Source organism: Echinops telfairi, unplaced genomic scaffold (assembly GCF_000313985.2).
Source record: "Echinops telfairi isolate 266 unplaced genomic scaffold, ASM31398v2 ScPeMD7_22;HRSCAF=79, whole genome shotgun sequence".
Lineage (NCBI taxonomy): Eukaryota > Metazoa > Chordata > Mammalia > Afrosoricida > Tenrecidae > Echinops > Echinops telfairi.
The window spans coordinates 9,935,505-9,958,862 of NW_022103919.1; the positions used below are offsets into that span (position 1 = coordinate 9,935,505).

Sequence of the window (23,358 nt, forward strand, 5' to 3'; positions counted from 1 at the left end):
CTGCTTCTGAGAGGCCTCATTCTTAGAGCCAAGGGGATGGCAGAACTGACCGAATCTACAGCTAGGGTCCTGTGCACCTTATTTGTATGATCCCATCCAATCACTTGGTGAGAATGACAGAAAAATGAATAGAAGACCATATAAAGCATTTCATTTTACCACAAGCACCCAAACCTAGTTTTCTCTCATGTAAAGAGGCAAACATCTTGGTATGCAGAAGCTACTAGCTCGAATTAACTTACCAGACCCACTGTCATTGAGTTAAGTCATGAGCCTGACCCCTAGCAACCCTTGACTGACAGCAGAGTCTGGATGTTTGAGGGGTAAGAGCACACAGGGTCAGTTGGGGGCTGGGGAGCACGGCCTCCAAGGTGTCTTGCACTTGTACGTTGTTGATGCGTGTCAGATTTGACTCGATCACGGGACTGGGTTTGATGCATACCTACCTATAGATGGATGAAATAATTAAGGGGAGTGGGTAAAATAAAGGAAAGGAGGTCTAAACCCTTGTTGGACTGTAGTGCGTATAGGTTGAGCATAGGAAAATCTAGGAAAGGAAACCCAACAGAGTGCGCAAATTATAGCACAATATTGATATCGCATGTAAGTAAAATTAATGGCTACTTGTTTTAAGACTCCAGACTTTATTCTTTCTCATAGAAAGGCAACATGTAGTTTTTTCACCACACTTTGCTAGCACCCATATTTCCAGTGATTCCTTCATGAGGATGAGCATCAAGCAGAGCCATAAGAACTAATTGGTCTTAGATTGGGGTTAGCATTAAGTGCCAGCCCAAAATTCATTTATATAGCTATGGTTTATATATGTCTCTGGTTCACTTTAAAAACCAGCCCCCACCCCCCCAAAAAAACACACAAAAAAACAACCTCACTGCCACCAAGTCAACTCTGACGTCATTTTCACTTCATGATTGAGAACATGGTAAATCATCTCCCTGGAGCATAAGGTAATTTAATGATAGTATCATTAATTTAGCCAGTGATACAGAATTTAAAATATTGTTGAGAAAAGGAAATTATGTAAGTATAGACCACTGTTTTAGACCGCAGTCCATGAGTTAGGGACTTACCCAGATTAAATTCTTAAGTGACTAGTCACTAGTTACACAAATAAGGGAGCCCAAACTTTCAATAACTCATTCACAAAGGCAGGGCCATGCTGACCGGACAAAGAATGCCGTACGAGAGCAAGGAGAGCATTAAGATAGTAAATAGGTGGTAGTCCTGGGCCACCCTTCATCGGGCATCCTCAAAACAAGAGATCCAATGGCTGACGTTCATATCATTTCAGTGGATTCACTGATATATCTCCAGGTGGGAGCCTTCCCTTTGGAACTAAGACGTCTAGACCCATATTGGGGTTGTGTGGACAGAAAACAAACATTTCCCAAGAGGATCACTCAGGGTGATATGAGAACCGCCACTTGCATCCTACCCCATGATTCCCAGACTCGTAATCCTGGCCCTGGGAGAAACTGTTCGATATACTGGATAGTGGTTTAGAGCAGTATCCTAGAGAGCATCGCCCAACCATGAAAGGTAGTGTCATCCAGCTGGGGCTGTGTCTTTAGAGGGCTATTTCTTTGCCCTTACAAGCTAGCCAGATGATGGGGAACATGTAAGATCAGTGAATTCCTGAGCGTGGGCCTATTGCTGCACTTCATTTGCTGTGAAGTAAGTTCTTTGATCCACGCAATGCTGTGTGGGATACCGTGATGGTAAGGCATTCTTTAAGTCCACAATGACAGTTTTGGCAAAAGCATTGTGTGCAGGGAAGACTGACCTTCGTATCCAGGATAAGTCACATTAAGAACAAAACACTACTCTTTCCAGATGGAAGGGGCCTCCTTGTAATCTATGTGCTACCAGGCTTCTAATTTCTTGAAGTAGATAGTATTGTACTAATTTTCAGTCTTGTTTTCCCTAATATAAACAATTAATATGAAAATGATCTCTCAGTATTGTTTAAACACCATCACAGTTTTCCACTTGCACTGAGTTCATAATTTCAAATGGTTTTAAATTCTAATGTAAAATTTGCTTGTTATTTTATTATTGAGATTTACTTTAATTATACACACACAGAGTCTTTATGTTACCAATCATTTGAAATAAGTGAAGCTTGCTTTTTGCAGCATTTTTTTGGTAGAAGCTCCTTATTGTAGTTAAAAAGACTATTTTGCTGTTGTTGAGTGCAGTGTCCCATACGTGACAAACATGTTCATTCAACTTTGCTTTCTTAGAGTAAGCCCCAAATGGTTACCTATTTCCTAATGCTAGATCTCGTTTTGTTAAATCTTCTACATTTTTGCCAATATCAATTGTCAGATCTGTTATTTACTGAGAAAGATATATTATCTGGTTAGGTGGTTTTGTCGTTTACCCTTGTTCTGGTACATTTTACTTTGGACACTGGACAGTTTCACATACAGATTTTTCTGACTTTTAAAATTATATTTGATGCCATTTGTCTTAAATATTTACCTGACTATTAGTATAGTTATACTTTCTTCTGGAAGTGTTTTCTGTTTTCATTCAAGATTTCTATATCCTTGCTGCCTATTTAACCAAGTATAACTGTGTTATGTTTTTTATCTAGTCTTTTAAGTAAAATATTTCATTTATAATCGTTATAATTATATATATTTGTTGCCTTATTTTTTGCTTTTTATTTGTCTTGCATTATTTTATTAAAAGATCATTTTATTGGGGGATCGATCTTACAGCTCTTATAACAAGCCATACATCAATTATTTCAAGCATATCTGTACATATGTTGCTATCATTATTTTCTAAACATTTACTTTATATTGAGCCCTTAGTACCAGCTCCTTTTTATTCCCTTCCCTCCTCACCCTCGTGCCCTTGATAAATTACTGTTATTTTCTTATCTTACACCAACCACTGTCACCCTTCACCCATAGTTTCTATTGTTCGTCCCCCTTCGGGAGGTGAGGGGGGGTATGTGTCCATCATTGCAATCGGTTCCCTCTTCCTCCCCTTCTCTTCCCACTTCCCCCCTACTCTTCTGGTATCGCCACTCCCATTCCTGTTCCTGGCTTCTGTGTCCTGAACTCTTTATCTCTTATCTGTACCTGTGCACATGCTCCGGTCTAGCCCGCATTGAAAGGCAAACCTGGGATCATGATGGGGGGGTGAGGAACTAGAGGAATATTGTATGTTTCATCTGTGCTATGCTGCACCCTGGTTGACTCCTCCCCTCCTTGTGACCCTTCTGTGAGGGGTCTACTACACATGGGTTTTGAGTCTCTGCTCCAACCCCCCTGGTTCTCAATATGTTTGGGGATTTTTTCATTTGTTCTTTTGCGTCCTCTGATGCCTGTTAGCCGATCCTGTCGACACCTCATGATCGCACAGGCTGGTGTTCTTCTTCCACGTGGGCTTGTTGCTTCTCTGCTAGGTGGCCGCTTGTTTTACTTGAAGTGTCTTGAATTTTAGTATTTCTCCTCTCTCTCCTTCTTTTGTATCTTTGTGTCTTGGTTACCTAGTGCCGCTATAATGGAAATACCAAAAGAATGTAGCTTTAAAACACAGTAATTTATCTTTTTATAATTGCGACTGGAAATGTGAATTCAGAGAAGACTTGTTTGCTTCACCATTTCAAGCTGTAGTTTGAGTCAGACAACATGCCTTGCTGCCCTGCTGGTGATGAGGCAGTGTTTTCTAGTTGACACGTACACTGAGGGCTTATCACGTTGAGGGTAGTTTTCTGATAAATTCTCCACCTGGGCTAGCTCTGAATATTGCCTGCAAGTCCTTCCCTCCTCAGTCCCAAGAAATCATGAAATGTCCTCCAGTTGAGCGCGGTCCTGAAGTTGAAAGCCACGTTAGTTTCTGAGTGTCTGCCTTCACTGGGATTTTGGCTAAAGTTCCTTGCTGTTGTGGTAACTCATGAATGCATTTATGAAAATGTGTACATTTCTTTACCATTTTTAGTTACTTATAGCAGAAGGATTAACGAAGGCCCTCCATTAGGTATTCTGCTAGAAAAGTCCTATAATCTTACTGTTTTAAAGTCTTATGATTATAGTATAATTTGTATATACAAGATTTACAAATTATCATTGTCATTTAGTGATGGGATACCAATAATTTATCTTTTTACCACATGCTGCTGATTCCCAGTGAAGAAGATGGATGAATAGATGGGAGGTGTGGAGCAGTAGTACTTCTAAAAGCAGGAAATAAGTAAATACCCTTCTTCTAGATTCTATATTGCTTAATGTTCCATTATGATCATGTAACGTAGTCCCCACTGAATCCAGAGTGGAGAATATGGCTACCTGAATGGGCAGGGTGGTTTTGATTTCTGGAAATGTTTATACAAGAGTCAGTTTTCATTCATTCTCCTACCAGGGCCAGTGTCAAGGTTGAATGGTTAAATAATTTGACACACCACCCCAATTTGAATCGCAGTCAGTGCATGCGATTAGTGAGTTGCATAATGATAAAAGGAAAGCCAGGTAGGCGAATCTTCCTGCAGTGTTGGGGAATTAGAATTAGGATGTGTTTTTACAGTTTAAGACATCTCGAAGGTTGATGTGGTCAGTTATGTGCCATTGCTAATGGAATGTCATGGCTTCCTTTTTAGAGGGCCCAAAGTTCCAGAAAGCATAAATATTCTAATTACAAATATTATAATAATAGCAATCTGATCTGGAAAACTTTGGAGCAAGAGGGTTTTGGAAATTTTATTTTTTAATGAAATGCTTTGAATATGTTCAATTATTTTTTTAACCAGATTCAAGGCTTCTGGGAATCTTGTCATCACCCGTGAGATTGATGTGACAAAAAACCAGTCCTTTTGGTACATCAACAAAAAGTCTACAACCCAGAGAGAAGTGGAAGAGCAGATTGCAGCTTTGAATATTCAAGTGGGCAATCTTTGTCAGTTTCTACCTCAGGTAGGAGAGAAAGAGTGTACCTTTGAAAACTTTGTTTATAATGTTTTCACATTTTGCCAAATGAATATAAATACTTTTCAAAGGGATTTATAAGTTTTACTATTTAAATTGAACATAGCATACTTACTAAGAGTTATTTGTTAAATGTAGCAACTTATCACTTTTATGTATTATAATTTTACTGCTTTGGCAAATTTCAGTTAATGAAAATTATAGATTATTTAAAAATAGATAGCTGTATTTTTAAGTAAAAGATTTTATGCTTCTATTTGTAGGCTCTTGGGGTTACAAAACATCATAACTCTGTAGATATGCATTATGAAATTGTTATGTTTTAAGTTGGTTAGTAAGAATTAAAAATTGTGATAATACATGTTGCATATCGCAGTCGAGTGGCTAAGTTTACCTTTCCGGGCTGTGCAGTCCCTGCTGCGTCCTTCGCCTTCTTTCTCTTGAGGAGCACAGCGGTGAATGGGCTCCGTACGCCCACGAGGTAAAAGTAGACTATGCTTGTCAGCTGTTACCAGTTATGTCTGTAAGAACGAGCGTTATATTGCCTTAAATTCTTTTTTCACCTATTACATTCTAATTGATTTATTGTAGATTTATTTAAAAAAAGAAAACATTTCAATCCATGGAACTATTTTTTTTCTTTCTCTAAAACAATTTACAATATGTTTGTAAACATTTCAACTTGAAAATATCGATATTGAAAACTTTTGAACTGACCTCAGAAAGACCATATGGTTTGTTTTTATTACTTTAAAGACTAATATAGGAAGGTTCAAGGGTTTATATTACGATTTACCTGTCAATTTGACATACATAATCAATGGAAATATTCTAAGGTATTTAATAAATGACTGTAGTTGCTGATCATTTTGGTTTTGTGCTATAGGACAAAGTGGGGGAATTTGCTAAACTCAGCAAAATTGAACTCCTTGAAGCTACTGAGAAATCCATTGGTCCTCCAGAAATGCATAAGTATCACTGTGAACTCAAAAACTTCAGGGAGAAAGAAAAACAACTAGAGGTACATACAAATAAATAATCACTTTGTAATTGTCCTTACAAATGTGGAAGTGGACGAGATTATAGCTCCAAGCGATTGAGTGAATATATATTCTTGTAATTTTTCTTCACCCAAGATTGTATTATTACTCTTAATTAAAATAATTGACAAATATATGAAAGCGGAAGGTTGGAGATTTTGACACTCATGTTATACATGGAATTTCTAAGGAACTAAGAGCAGTATCATAAAATTTTTCCTTTGCTCTCAGAAAGTCGCTGTGGTATTTTATCATTCAGTGTTTATTCAGCCGCTACCATGTGAGTCGGAATTGGCTGGATGGCAGTGGATTTGTTTTGTTCGTGAAAGGCATTGAGGAATACAGCAGTGATTCATCTTTTAATGCAGAGCCTCTAGAGGGGCATCTCTTACGTAGTTTATTAGTAGCATGAGGGTAGTAGACTTTGTAAGAGAAGTGCAAATTCAATGTTAGTGTTATCTTTATCTTCACCTTTAATAAACTGAAAAATAAAGATGCCCTTTTAGTGCACTACCTGAAAAGATTTGTTTTGTTTTCAATGTCATGGATCCTTTCTCCATGTCCCACTGGTGAAAATAAGTTTGGTAAATTTTTAGAAATCTGCTTTCTTTTTATAACTATGTCTGTTCTTGATATGTTAACATTCAGTTTTATGGTATTTACTCAAAGTGAATGACCAGGGGAGTGTTCTGAACGTTTTACTGTTATTTTATCTTGCCTCAGATATTCCTTCAGCCCTGTTTGTTGTTTTTAGGTACCGTCGTGATGACTCTTGCTCATAACAATTCTGTGACAGAGTAGAACTGCCCCACAGGGCTTCCTAGGCCGTTATCTTTACGGAAACAACAGAGCGCCAGTCTCTCTCCCATGGAGCTGCCGAGGGAAACCTGTTTAGTAGACAGTCAGGTGCACAAGAGTTGTGCCAACCGGGGCTCCGCCCTTCAGTCCTCACACCCTTAATCTAATACTCTGTCTGAAACACTGACTGTAACTACATACCATGCTCTGAAAGAAAACAGGTATCTATCTTAGCGTCCCACAGCATCTGTGTTTACTTACAATGTACAACCTGACTTTTACCTTGCATCTCATTTCTGAGTCCGTAAGTCACGAGTGTGCATAGCATACATCTTATAGCAGGTTCCAGTACTGCATCTGCTTGTGTTGAAACGTCTTAACTGGTATTCCAGGCTCCATAAACTGATGGTGGGTCCACTGAGGCGTTTCAGGAAATGCCTGCTGCTCTGGTGGTCCTCACCCATTTGTGCCAAGGAATTTGGAAGACAGCTCCTTGGCCAACTGACTGGGAGAAATCCTGTGTTTACCTGCTTCCAAAATGATTCAACAGAGTGCCGGAAATATTGAGCATTATCACACAGAAGTAAATTTTGCTAAAGATAATTCCAAAAGGGTTGCAGCAGTGCACTGATAGGCAACTGTCAGGAATTCCTGTTGGATTTAGAAGAGTCTGTGGAATGAGGGTAAGCTGTAGAGAATAGGAATCCCAGAAGACTAAATTGTGTTGGTGTGGAGCCTGTACATACAGCAAAGGCAGTTCACACAGAAGAAGGGATGCTGGCGGATTCAGAGTCAGGGAAGGGTCCATCAGGAATGTGTCCTCTTGTCGTATTTAGTGAGTTTGTATGCTACAAAACCACCTGAGAAGATGGACAGCATGAAGAAGAACGTGGCGTCAACACATCAATAACCTGTGATGTGCAGAGGGTGCTGCACTGGCTCAGCTGCTGACCAAACGGGCAGCAGTTGTAGGCCACCGGCTTCTCGGTGGGAGAAAAGTGAGGCGGTGCTGCAGTAAAGATTTACAGCCCTAGAAACGCTCTGGGGAAGTTTGACTCTCCTACAGGATTGCGATGAGTTGGAATGTCCTGGAAGGCAGAAAGGTTTTGATAGTGACATGCACGGGACATTTTCTCACAGCAGGGGGTGTCTCGGACAATAACTCAAGGAGCCACCAAAAGAGGGTATGAAAACCTCAGCAAGAGAAGGGGCGAGGGGGTCCTGCACCAAGGTGGGCATCTGTGGATCAAAGAGCTCTGAAAGATAGACGCGGCTGGGGTTCTTATATTCCAGAGTTTTCTTTTAAGGATGCAGCCATTCAGACAGGAAAAGGGAATGCTGACTGGTTTAGAATCAGGAAAGGTATGTATCAGGGCAGTATCATTGCCATCCATCATTGTATTTATCATCAGCAGCAGCAGCATCTTCCTCATCATCAGCTACCTTGCTGAATTCTAAACTTCTTAAGGGGCTGTGTTAGGGTTGAATTGTGTGTACCCCAAAACACGTACTGTGAGTCCTAACCGCTGTGCTCTTGGTCGTGGCCCATTTAAGACTGCATTGTCTTTGTTGTGGTTAGCAGACAGGACTCGAACCGGCTGTCTTTTGAGTCTTTTGATAAAAGGGGTAAAACAGGTAAGCAGAGCAAAGGTGCTGTAAGATAGATACCAAGACCCACAGCTCTCCAAGGAACCAGGGATCCGACACTGAAGTAGCAAAGATCATTTTCCCGAACTGACCAGGAGACGAAGTCTTACCCAGTAGCCAGTGCTCAAAACTCAGACGTGGTCGCCTTTAAACTGCGAGGAAATACATTTCTATTATGACGCCATCCGCTCATGGTACTTGTACCGCAGCACAAGATAACTCAGACGCATGTTACAGCTACACAGCTCTGAGGAGCTTGTAGGGAATGCCGTGTGGTGTGATTATCTGGCTTTGTGTTTTCAGTTGTTAAATGATTGGATCTTTTTGTCTTTTTCCACTTAAACTAATTGTTCAACAATTATTTATTTAGACCTCATGCAAAGAAAAAAATGAATATCTAGAGAAAATGATTCAGAGGAATGAAAGATACAAGCAAGATGTGGAAAGATTCTATGAACGTAAACGGCACTTAGATTTAATTGAGATGCTTGAAGCTAAAAGGCCATGGGTGGTAAGTCCTAACTGTTACAGACAAAAGCTAGAGCAGAAATGGGTCATTCTTTAAGTAGGACGGGCATTGTAAATGACGCGCTGATTCCTGTGTGCTCGTTGGGTGCTTTTATTGGTTCTTGCTTTGGCCTTCATCTGCGTTGTGCTGTCACCCCGTCGGTGCCAGCTCTCAGCAGCGCAGAGGACAAAGCAGCACTGCTCTGCGGTGGTGCCTGTGCTGACGTCTTCGTAGACGCAGACTGGCAGGCCCTTCCTGCCACAGAGCCCTTGTGGGTACACGTGCTAGCCTTTCAGTTAACAGCTGACTGCTGACCTTGTGCTACCACGGTTCCCGTCTAATAATTCATAATAAAATTTACCTGTTTCTTTATTTCTATTCTAGAGCTATATGCTGTGGTGCTGGTGGGAAAGCATTGGACTGCTAACCATAGCAGTTCAAACCCACCAGCCACTCTGAGGGAGAAATAATGAGGTTCCCTATCTCTATGCGTTCACTCTGAGTTGGCATTTACTTCATGGCAGTAGATAATAGTGGTGTCAGTAGGTTATTTTATAGCAAATGATAGTTGATTTTAAGTTGGTCTCCAACAGATAATTCTTTGGAGTTCTTAAAATGTTGATTTAAAAATGTTTACAGGTAAAAAAAAAAAAATGTTTTCATGCCTTCCCTCAGTTACATCCGTGAGGATGTATTTGGAGTGTGCTTTCAATAGCAACCTCCGCTACAGACGTGGCTGAAGTATCTTAGCTGCAGTCTACTACTGCTTAGGGTGCCTCAATCTGTTGAGGCTGCTGCCTGCTTTTCAATGTGTGTGATGTGTGTTTTATTATTTCAGACCACAGTTTGGGCTACAGAATATAAAAATAATATATATTATATATATAAGAAGAATAATCCCATTATTCTTAGAATTCTTTTCTTAGCTCCTTTTGAGGACGGTTTTTCCTTCCTTCCTGGTCGGTCATTGCTCTTGCAACTCGTACTGTCTTCAGAAGTGCTCTGTTTTCCTTTTGCTCTCCGCTTGTTTGTCGTCTTTTTGTTTGTACCTTTCTTTTTCATTTTCGTGACATGACCAGTTTCACTTTCTCCTAGTAAGCCGCATGCTGCCTTTTGTTTTCTTTTGACCTGTGTGTGTGTGTGCGCGCGCGCGCACACGTTTTTCGTTTTCATAGCTGAGGGGCTTTTTTGTTGTTTTCCTCTGTGAAATCCGGTACCCCTTCTTTACTGAGGAATTAGAAGAAAATCTCATTTTAACATAATTCAGATACTCATTTCAGAAGGAGCAGGGAAGTTAGAATTTGGTCTTGTGATGAAGCTAAATGCTTACTGAGTATTAAGACTGACTAAATCATTCTATCTCTATTTCCTATTTCTGAGATTATTTCAGAGGACAAGATTTTACTAGTAAACCTGCCAAAGGTACATTAAAGCAGTATTTTATTAGGTTTTGTTTGTGACTATACTTTGATCTTAGTATATGGTTTAGTGCAGGCTAGTAGAACATTAAGTTCTATTTCTGAATTGTTTGCAAGGAATATGAAAATGTTCGTCAAGAATATGAAGAGGTAAAATTGGCTCGTGACCAAGCAAAAGAAGAGGTCAGAAAACTTAAAGAAGGACAAATTCCTGTAACACGGCGAATTGAAGAAATTGAAGGACAGCGTCACATTTTGGAAGTCCGAATCAAAGAGAAGGTGCTTTTACTCCGTTTTAGATTCTTTGTATTTTATCTTTGCAAATATATATATATTTTTAAAGCTTTTTTCGGGTCTTTTAGACTATTTTCAGTTTTACTGTCAGCCATTAGACCACCGCAGGAACTCTGGTGACATAGTGGGTTACATGTTGGGTTGTTTAAATCCACACCCACTGCAGGGAGAAAGATGGGGGCAGTTCTGCTCTGCCCTGCGAGTTAGAATCAACTCCATGGCAGTGTGTTTTCGGTACCACTGTTGGAGTGTTGTTATCTTAAAGATATAGGATACAAAAACAAGAAAAGTGAACCCTACTACTTTTCATTACAAGAAGATTCACAGTGTGAATTTATCTTGTTTGCTTTGTCGTTACACACCCTTTGAGTGGAGGATAATGTAGACAACCCGATGTTTCTTAGAATAATATGGTAGAATATTCTTTCTATTGAAATTATAACTACAGTTCTTATGGTTCTGATTTTTAACTTCTAGGACAGATTTTGGAATCACAGACGATTTTGAGACGGTTTAAACGGTGGGTCTTGCTTCTAGTGTGATGCATTTGGGAGGACTCACTAATGCACCAACGTCAAATCCTCAGCCCTTGATTGAGAACCTCTTACAGCCATTTGTCTGCACAAATAAATAGCGTACTTTCTTAATGACATTAATTCTATGAGAAGGTTAGTTTTAGAAAACCGGGAAGTGTTGACTATATACCCCTCCTGGGCCGTCGTTCGAAGTGCTTTTTCATCACTCGCAGAGGGAGATGCCTGCCAGCACTTGCATTGGGAAAAGAATGATGGTGTCATACTTACCTTCCTTCCTTTAAGGTCATTTAGTTAGAAAGTGAAACATTTTTCATCCAGATTTACCTGACTGGAAAAGAGATGACTAATTTTTGCAGCATTATTATTATTGTTTTAATTGTACTTTGCTATAGTGAAAACATGTTAGTCCAGTTCCTTTGCTACTGACTTTTAGATTTTCAGTGGTAAAGGATTATTTACTTCGCAAGTTTTGACAAATAATAGTTTAATTTTTTAAGCAGTTTTGTGGAGTTGTTTCATCTATAGAGGTGATTATGCTTTTTCTTTTCAAGCAACATGTAGATTTTCAGAAATAAGTCATTTCTTGAGCCAGATAGCATCAGCTATTTGTTTAATATGCCTGAAGAGCCACTACCTAGTGAGTGAGAAAGGCCATATCCCAGACTATGACGTCTTTAACAGAGCGAGGGTCAGCATTTTGACTTTGGGGTGTCACGTTAGGAAGGCTCCACTAGAACTGAATTCTAATGTGGGAGGAGTTCAGTATGTGCAAATTATTACAAGTCTAGGAGGTGAAACTGATGCTAAGAGCAGATACAAGTTTTAGTTAAGACTTCATTTGATCTGATTTTAAATACCTGTTACTATTAATTATCTTAAACTTCGAATCAGGAAGAGATTGTGGAGCATTTGTAGACACGCCCCTTAATTTCATATAACTGAGGATACCTAATCCCAAGGATGGGATGACTTCCTCACGATTGTATTGCTGATCGCCGTCTTGATAACAGTGAGTGCTGGTAGTTCAGTGGTGGATTTGTAATTGCTTTTTTCAACCCTTCCCTGCATTTTCTGTATTGCTGCTATATTACCTTTAAGGTAGAGAATAATAAAATTTAAATCTCCATATTTCTCTTAATTAAAGAATGGTATTAAAAACCCTTTCCTGCTTCTCTGTTCTTAATGGAAGCCTGGCAACTGCAGGTAGCAATGTCAAATGGCCATGAGCCTCGTCTGTTTGATGTGAGCGTCTGCATCCCTGAAGAGAGTCGTGCATTATATCGGTCTATGTGTGAAAAAAAGTGTGGGCACTTATAACCATGCAGCAAGGAACCAAATTGTCCACTGTTCTTGTTCTTTTATTCCAACAGAAGACTCTTTCCAATACTTGGAACTTTGTAGCATAGCCTTCAGATCTCCTCATCTGTATTTTAAGTCCCTGTTCTGCCAGTTACTTACTTCCTGACCTCCACTCACTGTTTTCACCCTCCTGTTAGTAAGGTGACGGGGATAATATTTTGTCTTCCATGATTAATGTGTGTGATTTTACACAGGCATCCAGTAAGCATAGTGTCTACCTTATACTTAGAGAAAGGATCTCTCCACAGGGAAGAGCCCTACCTCTGTCTTTTACTTACTTCCCTTTGCACCTGGTGTTTGGGGATTTTCTCGGAGGATTCAAAGGACTCTGAATTGTTGTACTCGTAGCTAAGCTTCATTACAGCAAAATGGTAACGGGCACAATCAGTAAAGGGAAAAGGCGCAAGCGCTCTCCCGGTGCAGTTACACAAAACCAAACCAAACGCACTGCCATCCAGGTGATTGTGACACATAACAGCCCTATACAGGGTCTTCCAGACTAAATCTGTACAGAAGCAGGGAGCAGCAGGTGAGTTTGAAGCACTGCTTATCAGCCAAACCCCTAACCTGCAATGCCAGGGGGCTTCTAGAGTTACACAGTATACTTACTTCGCCTTCTCAAATCATGACAACATATGTGAACTGTTTGCCAGGGAAATTCAGTGCTGAAGTTGTTAATAGGGATTAGTCACCTAACCACTCTGCCAAGCACATACTACAATTCCAGACTCCAAGAAAGAAAGAAGGTGCTTAACATGAGCCACATCGTACGCAACATTTAGGCACAGTGAACCGCAATTGTTTAGGGACACGCTTGGGATCACTCCCCAAAGCCAAGTTTCCAGACAACAGCCAGAGGCCAACCTTAAAAAAGCCTGCAATAACCCTTTTCTGCACTGCCTTATTCTCTACTTCAATTGGATTACAGTAGTAATGTGTAATTCAGATGTTTTGTGTGATGATGAAAAATATCTCAGAAATGCCGTGTTCCACAGCCCTGGAATTAAAATAGTCGTTTTTGAGCATTTGTGCTAGTAGATTTTAGCTATGTATGCAGGAGTCTCCAAGATGTGCTTTCTCTGTTCTCACTGCTCGTTGATTTTTCTGAGAAGCAAAATGTGAAAGTAAATGTAAGAGCTATTAGAAGCACATGCATATTAGTGCAGCTACTTTTAATATTCATAGGAACAGCTTTTTATAGCTTTACAAATAACTTGGTTCTTTATGGTAGTCATGAATTTGGGTCTAAGGAAATGCTAGAACACATTATTGTGGGGTTAGCTCGTACAATAATGTACTGTTGGGTGGGACCACGATTGACTTGCTTACGGGTTTGCTTGCCTTTTCCCCCTTCTGCTTCAATCTTACAGGCAGTGGATATTAAGGAGGCCTCTCAAAAATGCAAACAAAAGCAAGATGTTTTAGAGAGGAAAGATAAACATGTAAGTTTATGTTGAAATGTTGATTGTGTAATTTTTCAGCCTTAACTTTTCAGGTCTGGGTTATGGACCAGCTTCTTGGGTGGGAGACCCACTGATAGTACTTTGCTTCACTTCTACTACTGCTTCAAAGATCCCTCTTCCGTTTAGCCATGGGAGAGAGGACCAAAACTGACCAGTTACACGTGCCCTGTGTGCATAGCCCTGCCCAGTCATTCGGTGGGAGTTACATGGTAGAACAGGCATGTTAAGAAATTCCACTCAGCCACCCCTTCCCAGTCCGTCGTAGTTTGGAGACTCCTATGAAGCGTGTCTGCTGTGGATGTTCCTGCTGGGATCTGAAATACCAGTGGCATCGTTTCAGCATCGCAGCAACACACAAGTCACCGAAGTGTGGCCGACTGATCAATGCGTGGTGGCTTCCCAATCGGGGCTGAAAGTCTGAATTCAGGGTACCATCTGTAGGGTCAGGAAGACTTTTCCTTCTAAGGGTAAATCCTTCCCAGCTCCTCCAGTGTTCTTGGTGTTCCACGGACAATCTTGGATAATTTCCCCTCTTGCTTCTCCCTAATCTGTTCTTTTTAAATCTCAAAAATCGTTGGGTTCAACACACACCCTATGATGATAATAAGCGAATTAACCCCATATCCAAATGGGATTGCATCTGTAGGTTGAGGGGTTAGAATTCCAACATAGTACTTTTGAGGACACATGTCAACCCCTAATAGGTAACTAACTTTTATCTGGTTATCATTTGATATTTTATATTGAAATTTTGATTGTGTAATTTTTTAGCCTTGTGTTCATATGTAGTGCTCTCTCTGTCTTTCACTTTAAGATTGTGTAATCTTCATTTTAATGTTTTTACTTAAGGTTAGTATTTAAAGGAGTAGATACCTTTAGTGAGAAAAAATGGTCATGTTCTTAGGTTATTGTTTGCATTTTAAAAAATATGTTTTGAAGATGTACAGATGTAAGCCAGAAGGAAGCGCAATTTCAAATGCTAAGCGACTGGTGTTTTTATTAGATCGAGGAACTGCAGCAAGCCTTAACAGTAAAGCAAAATGAGGAGCACGACCGGCAGAGGAGAATAAGCAACACCCGCAAAATGATCGAAGATTTGCAGAATGAACTGAAGGCCACAGAGAGCTGTGAGAGCCTGCAGCCCCAGATTGATAGCATCGCCGACGAGCTGAGGCGGGTCCAAGATGAAAAGGCGTCATGTGAAGGCGAGATCGTGGATAAACGCAGAGAGAGGGAGATGCTGGAGAAGGAGAAGAAGAGTAAGCTTTATTACTAAATTTAGGGTAAAGAGATGCTTATAAGATGGAGCTAGAGCTCTAATGGACATCATTCTTGCCCCAGTATCATTTCTTTAAAGCGTTCAAATCTCCTTGTGGAGGAAGCGTGGGGTAGTTATTCCAGTCCAATCCTTAGTCACCCGCATCTGTTGTGTGCTATGATTTGGTAGTGACTGGCATCACTACTTCTGTCAGATTACTGCAGTTGATTTCATTAAAATAGTTAGCTTTACTCTTCCTTACACAGTCACACACTATTTCTCAAATCAAATTGAAGATACTTGCTCTAGCCCTCATAGCTTTCCACCCATGTTCCTTCATAACCTATCCAGTTTCTTCTTTGCTTTTTTGTCCCATAGCCTAGATGGATTGGTCTGTAACCTTATTCTGATAGAAGAGATCTTATACTATATTCTGTCAGCGGAAGATACAGGACTAAAATCTGTAACAGTAGCCCTGATGGTGGCACAGTGGTTAAACTCCTGAATGCTAATCCAAAGTTCAGTGGTTCAAGCCCACCAACTGACTCCTTCAAAACGTTTATCAAAGTACTACTTGAATATGGGTTGTTTATATGTTGATTTTTGTTTTGTTTTTTAAAAGTGGGAAGCGGAAAAAACTAATAACCTTTTTCCCACCTCGACTCCAATTAAAGAATAACTACTTTTAACTGTCGAAGTATTTTCCAATAGTTGTCACATGTTTTTACATTGTATTTTACTTTTATTCAGTTTATCAATTTTAGACATTGCATTTTAATATCTAGCTAACCCTAGATGTGGACTTTTCTACTTATAACATGTCTCCTGTATATTTTAATCCCTCAAGTGGGATAATTGTATTAATAATGATGAATACTGAGACTGATTTGTTACAAGTCATAGACTCTTGGGTGTTAAACACTGCTTAGGATCACTTGATGGCACCTTTGTAATCTCAAAATACTGGCATTTGATCTTCCCTTTTCATTTTCCTTCTCATATTCTAAATTCTCTACTTCCACTTTATAGTTTTTGAAGTTGCAAACCTGTTTGTTTTAAATTAACTTAAAAGTCAATTAAATTGTATGTGCTATGTTTATGGGTTCGTTTTAAAATCCAGAAGTCCTAAGTATTGCTTCTGTTATTGCAACAATGAAGTATCCTCATGGCATACTTGGTAGTGCGTTAGGATTTTTTCCCTTTCATTGACAACTTTGTAAGGTTTTAATTGACCTCTTTATTTTTACACCGTCTTCTTTAGCATTTTCTTACATTGGAAATAAACCGTTGATCTAGTCAGACATTCCCTGGCATTCTGGCGTGTGCCCTCCACCCTCGTCCTTCTCCTGGCCTCCTGCATGGTTGCTGTCTGGATTTCCTCTCCAGGCCCATCGTGTGGCCTGTGTAGTAATACCTAGTTCCATGGTCCGTGTTTTACATTCTTTCCTCTCGTACGAGATTATATCTTCAGGTAAAATCCCGTGAAGGGTTGTTTGGGAATTCATCGCAGAGGCTTTGCATCCCTGGAGGTAGTTTTTATTGCATTATCCTGTTAGTCTTCATTTTGTTGTAGGTTGAAAGTAATGATCAGAATTTTGAAAGCTGATTGTTGTGTTCAGATTGGAAATCTAGAATAGATTTGTAAGTGACTAATTTAAGGATTTTTTTATACTCTATGTATTTGACGACTTTAACGTGATTCGTTTAAGTTGGATCTTTTTCCGCTCAGTGATTGAGCCTGGGTACTTGCTGAGCGATCGTTTTACTCTTCAGATCTAGAGTATTGTTCTGTAGTTTTAATCGACTAATTCACTAAGGTTTTCAAAAAGCAGTGCTTTGTTCTATTTCCCAACTGTAGGTGTGCATGAACATATGGTTCGTTTTGACAATCTTATGAATCAAAAAGAAGATAAACTGCGACAGAGATACCGTGACACGTATGAGGCTGTTTTATGGCTACGAAGCAACAGAGATAAATTTAAGCAAAGAGTCTGTGAGCCTATGATGCTCATGGTAAGGAAGTTTGCTCATCTTGGTAGCATTGGTTGGTTTTATGATTGTTTTGAGTTTTGTTATAATGATGTATTAGTCCTGATAACTCCCTAGTGTCCCTGGTGGTGCTAATTGAAAGGTTGGCAGTTCGAACCAGTAGCTGCTCTGCTGGGAAAGAATGTGGCAGTCTACTTCTTTCAAGGTCACGGCCCTGGACACCCAGGGGACAGTTGTACTATGAGTTGGAATCAACTCTGCAGTAGTGAGTTTGATTTCAAAAGGTTATTAACTCCCTGGTCTTTCCCTTATCACATTTGGAGTATCTGGTGTGCTGCTAAATCCATACATGGACTTTTTTTACGTGCCTCTGATGGCTGACGTAGTAACAATCGCAAAACATCTTTTAAAAGATGTGAAAGGTTCAGCTTATAAAAAGAAGTCTAAAACTAGCAATTTATGAAGAACCATGTACAAAATTAGCATTGTGATTTGGATCCTTTGGGACATTGCTGTTCTTTGAAGGGGTAAAGAACTACTGTAAATGCATTATGTTGACAAGGAGCACTTGATGGGAGTAGACAGGAGAGTCACCTGCTGCCCAAATGGGGCGTTCTCAAGATGCTGGTTCCCTCTTGACAGCATGCACGTCACATAGTTGTATAGTTTTTCATCTTTAGGTAATAAATGATTTCATAAACTGGCCATGAGTTTCCTAGGAAGAGTTCCATATTAAACATTTAAAGTAATAATTATTGCCACTTAAAAGTATGAAAAGCAAAACAAAAAAAGCTACTTCCCTTTGTAAGGTTACAGTAGGTGCAGGTGTTGCAAAGCCACATCTATGTGTAGGTGTAGGTATACATAATGCAAGCTTTACATTTATTGAAAAGTGTTATAAGGATGATTTTTGCCAGATATTTCTTTTCCTTAATTAGAGAATTACTTATGTAAGCAGTTTCAAAAAGATTGTGAGAAAACGGAGTTAGAAGATAATTGAAGTTTTCCAAGAACTTCTTGAAGCCCCCCACTCTGGATTTTAAATGAAACACTTCCTGCAGCCTTCATGAAAAATTCTATGTTGTGTCTCACATGTTCATGTTATACTCTATGGAAGTAATTGTACCTTTCGAGTGTTGTTGCAATGTATATATAAGCAGAATTAATACATAAAGTTGTTGTGACACTTTCTGGTTTCTTGATGTTTTTGTGGGAAAATGGAAAGATGGAATTTCTTGCTCCACACGTTTGCATGTTTTTACATTTTTAATTACTCTTGAATATCTGATGTGACAATATATTCTTCTATTTTACCTTTCCTAGCCTCACCTTTTGTAAACTCCCCTTTAACTGTCACACACACACACACACACACACACACACACACACACCCCTAACTCTTCAGTGGCTTCTTGAAAAGCAGTCTTAACCCATAAACAATCTATCATTCTTGTGATAACAACGGAAACAACCAACCTAGAGCAACATGGTGCACAACACAACAGAACTACCTGCTCCTGCGCCATTCTCAGAATTGCTCTTAATGTTTGAGCCCATTGTGGCAGCCACTGTGTCCGTCCGTCCGTCTTGTCAAGGACCTTCTTTTATTTCACTGCCCATCTATTACCAAGCTTGATGCTCTTTGCCGGGTCTGACCTCTCTTGATAATGTCCAAAGTCGATGAGACAAAGACTCACCATCCTTGTTTCTAAGGAGCATTCTGGCTGTACTTTTACTGAGACAGATTTGTTCTTTTGGCAGTCCATGGTACTTTCTGTGTTCTCTGCCAGCACCATAATTCAGTCAATTCATAATACATCTATTCTTCTTGGCGCTTACTTATTCAATGTCCTTGAACAAAATCATGGCTTGGGTCAGGCACACCTTAGTCCTCTAAGTAACATCCTTGTTTTTCAATACTTTAAAGAAGTCTTGTGCAGTAAATTGACTTAATGCAGTGCTTTGTTTGAGGTCTTCATTGGTGCTTTTATTAGCACTGATTGTGTTTCCAAGCCAGACAAAATCTCTGCCAACTTTAATCTTTTCTCCACTTAACATGATATTGCCAATTGCCCTCGTTGTGAGGACTCTGGTTCTCTTCACATTTGATTAGAATCAGCAAGGGCTTCACGTCCTCCTCACTTTCAGCAAGTAAGCTTGTGTCGTTTATATACTGCAGTTTGTTAATAAGACTTCCTCCAATCTTGATGCCATGTTCTTCATATAAACCAGCTTCTCTGATGATTTGCTCAGCATACAGATTGAATAAGAATGATGAGAGAACGCACCCCTGACACACACCTTTCTTGAGTTTAAACCATGCAGTCTGCCCATGTTCTATTCGTAAAACTAAATCCATGTACAAGCACCTCGTGAGCACAATGAAGTGTTCTTGAACTCCCATTTGTTTCAAAGTTATCCATAGTTTATTATGATCCACACAGTCAAATGCCTTGGACTCTCAATAAAACCCAAGTAAATGTCTTTCAGGTCTTCCCTGCTTTGAGCCAAGATCCACCTGACATCAGCAGTGATATCTTTTGTTCCACATCATTTTCTGAATCCAGCCTGAACCCTGGCAGCTAGCTCCCTGTCAGCAGTATACGCTGCAACCGTTGTTGGATGATCTTCAGCAAAATTTTACTTAATGATACTGTTCTATAATTTGAGTGTTTTGTTGGGCCGCAGTGGAATCGTTACAAATCTGGATCTCTTCTACTCAGTTGGCCAGGTAGCTGTGTTCCAAGTCTTCTGGCATAGACAAGCGAGTGCTTCCAGTGCTTCATCAGCCTGTTGACACATCCCTAATGTATTCCGTCAATTCCTGGATCCTTGGTTTTGGCTAATGCTTTTCAGGGTAGCTTAAATTTCTTTCTAAAGTACCATTGGTTGTTAATCCCATGCTATCTCTTGAAACAGTTGGATGTAGACTACTTCTTTTCGGTACAGTGACTCTGTAGTCTTTCCATCTTCCTTTGATTCTGCCTGTGTCGTTCAATACTTTGATGCTAGAGTGTTTCTCTTTTTTTATTTCCAGTCATGTCGAGCAGAATTGGACAATTGCTACCACAATCGGGTCTTTTTTTTTCCTGGACTCCGTGACATTGTCTCCCTTTTTCTCCCCACCCCCTTCAACACACACACACACACACACACACACACACACCCTAAACCCTTAATCTACTTGCTGTCCCTGTAGGTTCATCATATACCAAACCACAAGAAAAACATAACACAACTTCATGAGGGTGACCTCCAATGGCATGACACCTCTGAAATACACCCTAATGTGAACAAGCAAAACTACAGAAAATGTTGAAAACCAGATCAGATCCAACATGCAGCAGAAGGGGGATCGACTGACACAGTTTTAACCGTTCAAGTCAGTTTTATGCATTTGGTCTTTAATATTGCAACTCGAGGCTTGAATTATTTCTTGAGTTCTTTCAGTTTCAGATATGCTGTGTGCGTTCTTCCTTTCTGGTTTTCTGACTGCGGGCCTCGGCACATTTCGTTACCACGTTTTACTTTGTTCGCTCGAGGTGCCCTTTGAAGTTTTCTGTTCAGCTCTTTGACTTCGTCATTTCTTCCATTTGCCTTAGCTACTCGATGATTAAGAACACGCTTCAGAATCCCTTCTGACATCTACTTTGATCTTTTCTGTCTCTTTAATGACCTTTTTGCTTTCTTGTTGAATGTTCTTCTGTCTGCCCCCAGCTTATCAGGTCTGCTGTCGTCGGTGTTCATAGTGCCAGATCTGTTCTTGAAATTCAGGTGGGATATACTCACTGTCATATTTGGGCTCTTGTGGACTTGCTTTAGTTTACTTCAGCTTCAGTGTGAACTTACATAGGAACAGTTGATGGTTTGTTCTACAGTTGGCCACTGAGCCTGGTTTTATCACTGTTAATAAGCGTTTCCAGGGTTTCTTCCCACAGATGGTATCTCTTTGATTTCTTTGTATTCCATTTGGAGAAATCCATGTATATAGTTGCCCTTTGTGTTGTTAAAAAAGTATTTGCCTCTAAGACCCCAGACGTTGTAACTTTTGATAGCCAGCACCATCAGCTTTCTTCACCACATTTGCTTACGCACCCATTTTGTCTTCAGTGATCATGTCAGGAAGGTGAGCACACAGAATGCCAGATTGTTAGAACAAAGTGTTCTTGTGTTAAGGGAGTACTTGAGTGGGGGCCCAATGTCCATCTGCAACCTTAATTCTTAACATATAGATATGAGTACATAGTTCTAGTGCCCTCTCATTTTTTATTCATATATATATATATGCCTGTATTTAGGACTCTATAAATGCCCTTTGCCTCCTGGTGCTTTCCTCTATTTCCTTTTACTTTCCTCTTGTCCCACCATCATGTTCGGCCTTCATTTGGGTTTAGTAATTCTTTGCTGCTACATTGCCCTTGATTAAGCCCTAGTAGGCATCCTACAACCTTCCTTCCATTGATTTTAGTTCCCTTGTTCCTTTGCCCTTGGGTTGGTTTCTTCCCCTCCCTACCCCTTCACCTCTCTTCCTTTTCCCCATATCCCCCCAGAACCATTGGTCCTGTTCTTTCCGTCTCCGAATTATTTTTCCTGCCTATCTTATCTAGATAGACATGCAGATACTTTAATAAGTGCAAAAACCAGGCAAAGCCAAATCAGACAACAAAGGAAGTCAAAACCGAAAAAACAACAACAAAATAACAATAACAAAAAGAAAGCCACTGACAAAAATGGAAAAGCCTATAAATAGTTCAAGGTCTGTTTGATAAACAAGCGGACATCTAGCTCAGAAGCAACCAAGCCCCATTGAAGAAGCACACCAGCCTGTGTGATCATGAGGTGTCAGTGGGATTGGGTATCAGGCATCTAAGACTCAGAACAAAACCATACCCAAGGTGAATGGAGGGTGGTGGGGCATGGAGTAGAGACCCAATGCCCATCTGTATCCCCTCACAGAAGGGTCACAGGGAAGAGATGAGCCAGTCAGGGTGCGGTCTAGCACCGATAAAACACAGCTTTCTTCTAGTTCTTTGGTGCTTCCTTCCCCCAACTATCATGACCTCAATTCTACCTTACAAATTAGATTAGACCAGACATGCACACTGCTACAGATATGAGCCCCAAACACAGGGAATCCAGGATAGCTAAATCCCTCGGCCAACAATGAGAGTAGAGATATGGGGAAGGTGGGGGGAGAAAGGGAATCGATCACAAGGATCAACCTAGAACCCCCTCTTAGGGGGACGAATAATGGGAAAGTGGGTGAGGGGCGACGGGGGACAATGTAAGATAAGGAAATAATAATGAATAACTTATCAAAGGTTCATGAGGGAGGGGGAAGAAATGAGCTGATTATCAGGCTCAAGTGAGAAGAGAATGCTTAGCAAATGATGATGGCGGCATATGTGCAAATGTGCTTGACACTGGAGGAATGTATGGAGTGTGGTAAAAGATGTAAGAGCCTCCAATAAAAGTATTTTTTAAAGTATTTGCAGTGAAGAAGTCTTTGATCTTGCAAAATTATTTTTTCCCTTTATTTTTTAAAAACCATTTTATTGGGGGCTCATACAGCTCTTTTCACAATTGATACATACGTAATTGTGTCAAGCATGTTTGTACATTTGTTGCCATCATCATTTTCAAAACATTTTCTTTACTTGAGCTCTTGGTATCAGCTGATCTTGCAAAATTCTGTCTGGTGATCTCCAACTTCATTTCTATCACCAAGGCCATATTCGTCAACTCCCGTTCTTTGATGTTTCCAACTTTTGCCATCTCATCACTAAAAGTTATCAAAGCACTTGATGGTATGTGTGGTCAGTGTCAGACTGAACGTGTTGGTAGAATGCTTCAACATCTGCTTTGCCAGCTGTGGTAGTCAGTATACAAATTTGAATAGTAGTAGCATTGACTGGATTTCCGTGCCTGTAGCTAGCCATTATCCTATCCCGGACAGCATTGTACTTCAAGGTAGATCTGAAATAGCCCGTTTGACAAGAAATGGTTGCCTTTCCTCTTGCGCCTGTCAGAGTAAACCATGTGACTTTGTGAATCAGAATGGCCAATCCCAGGCCATCTCGCCTCACTAAC

The 23,358-nt window shown here is 40.1% G+C and overlaps 1 protein-coding gene across 1 annotated transcript in view; it reads left to right on the forward strand.

Moving 5' to 3' along the window:
• Positions 1 to 23,358, forward strand: part of SMC5 (structural maintenance of chromosomes 5) — a 91,397-nt gene that overhangs the window by 22,279 nt on the left and 45,760 nt on the right. The window contains exons 4-10 of the mRNA XM_004713826.4: positions 4,784 to 4,946; positions 5,845 to 5,979; positions 8,814 to 8,954; positions 10,487 to 10,648; positions 13,929 to 14,000; positions 15,025 to 15,280; positions 17,138 to 17,292. Of these exons, the coding sequence (XP_004713883.1) occupies positions 4,784 to 4,946; positions 5,845 to 5,979; positions 8,814 to 8,954; positions 10,487 to 10,648; positions 13,929 to 14,000; positions 15,025 to 15,280; positions 17,138 to 17,292 (1,084 nt within the window). The remainder of the gene's footprint in view (positions 1 to 4,783; positions 4,947 to 5,844; positions 5,980 to 8,813; positions 8,955 to 10,486; positions 10,649 to 13,928; positions 14,001 to 15,024; positions 15,281 to 17,137; positions 17,293 to 23,358) is intronic.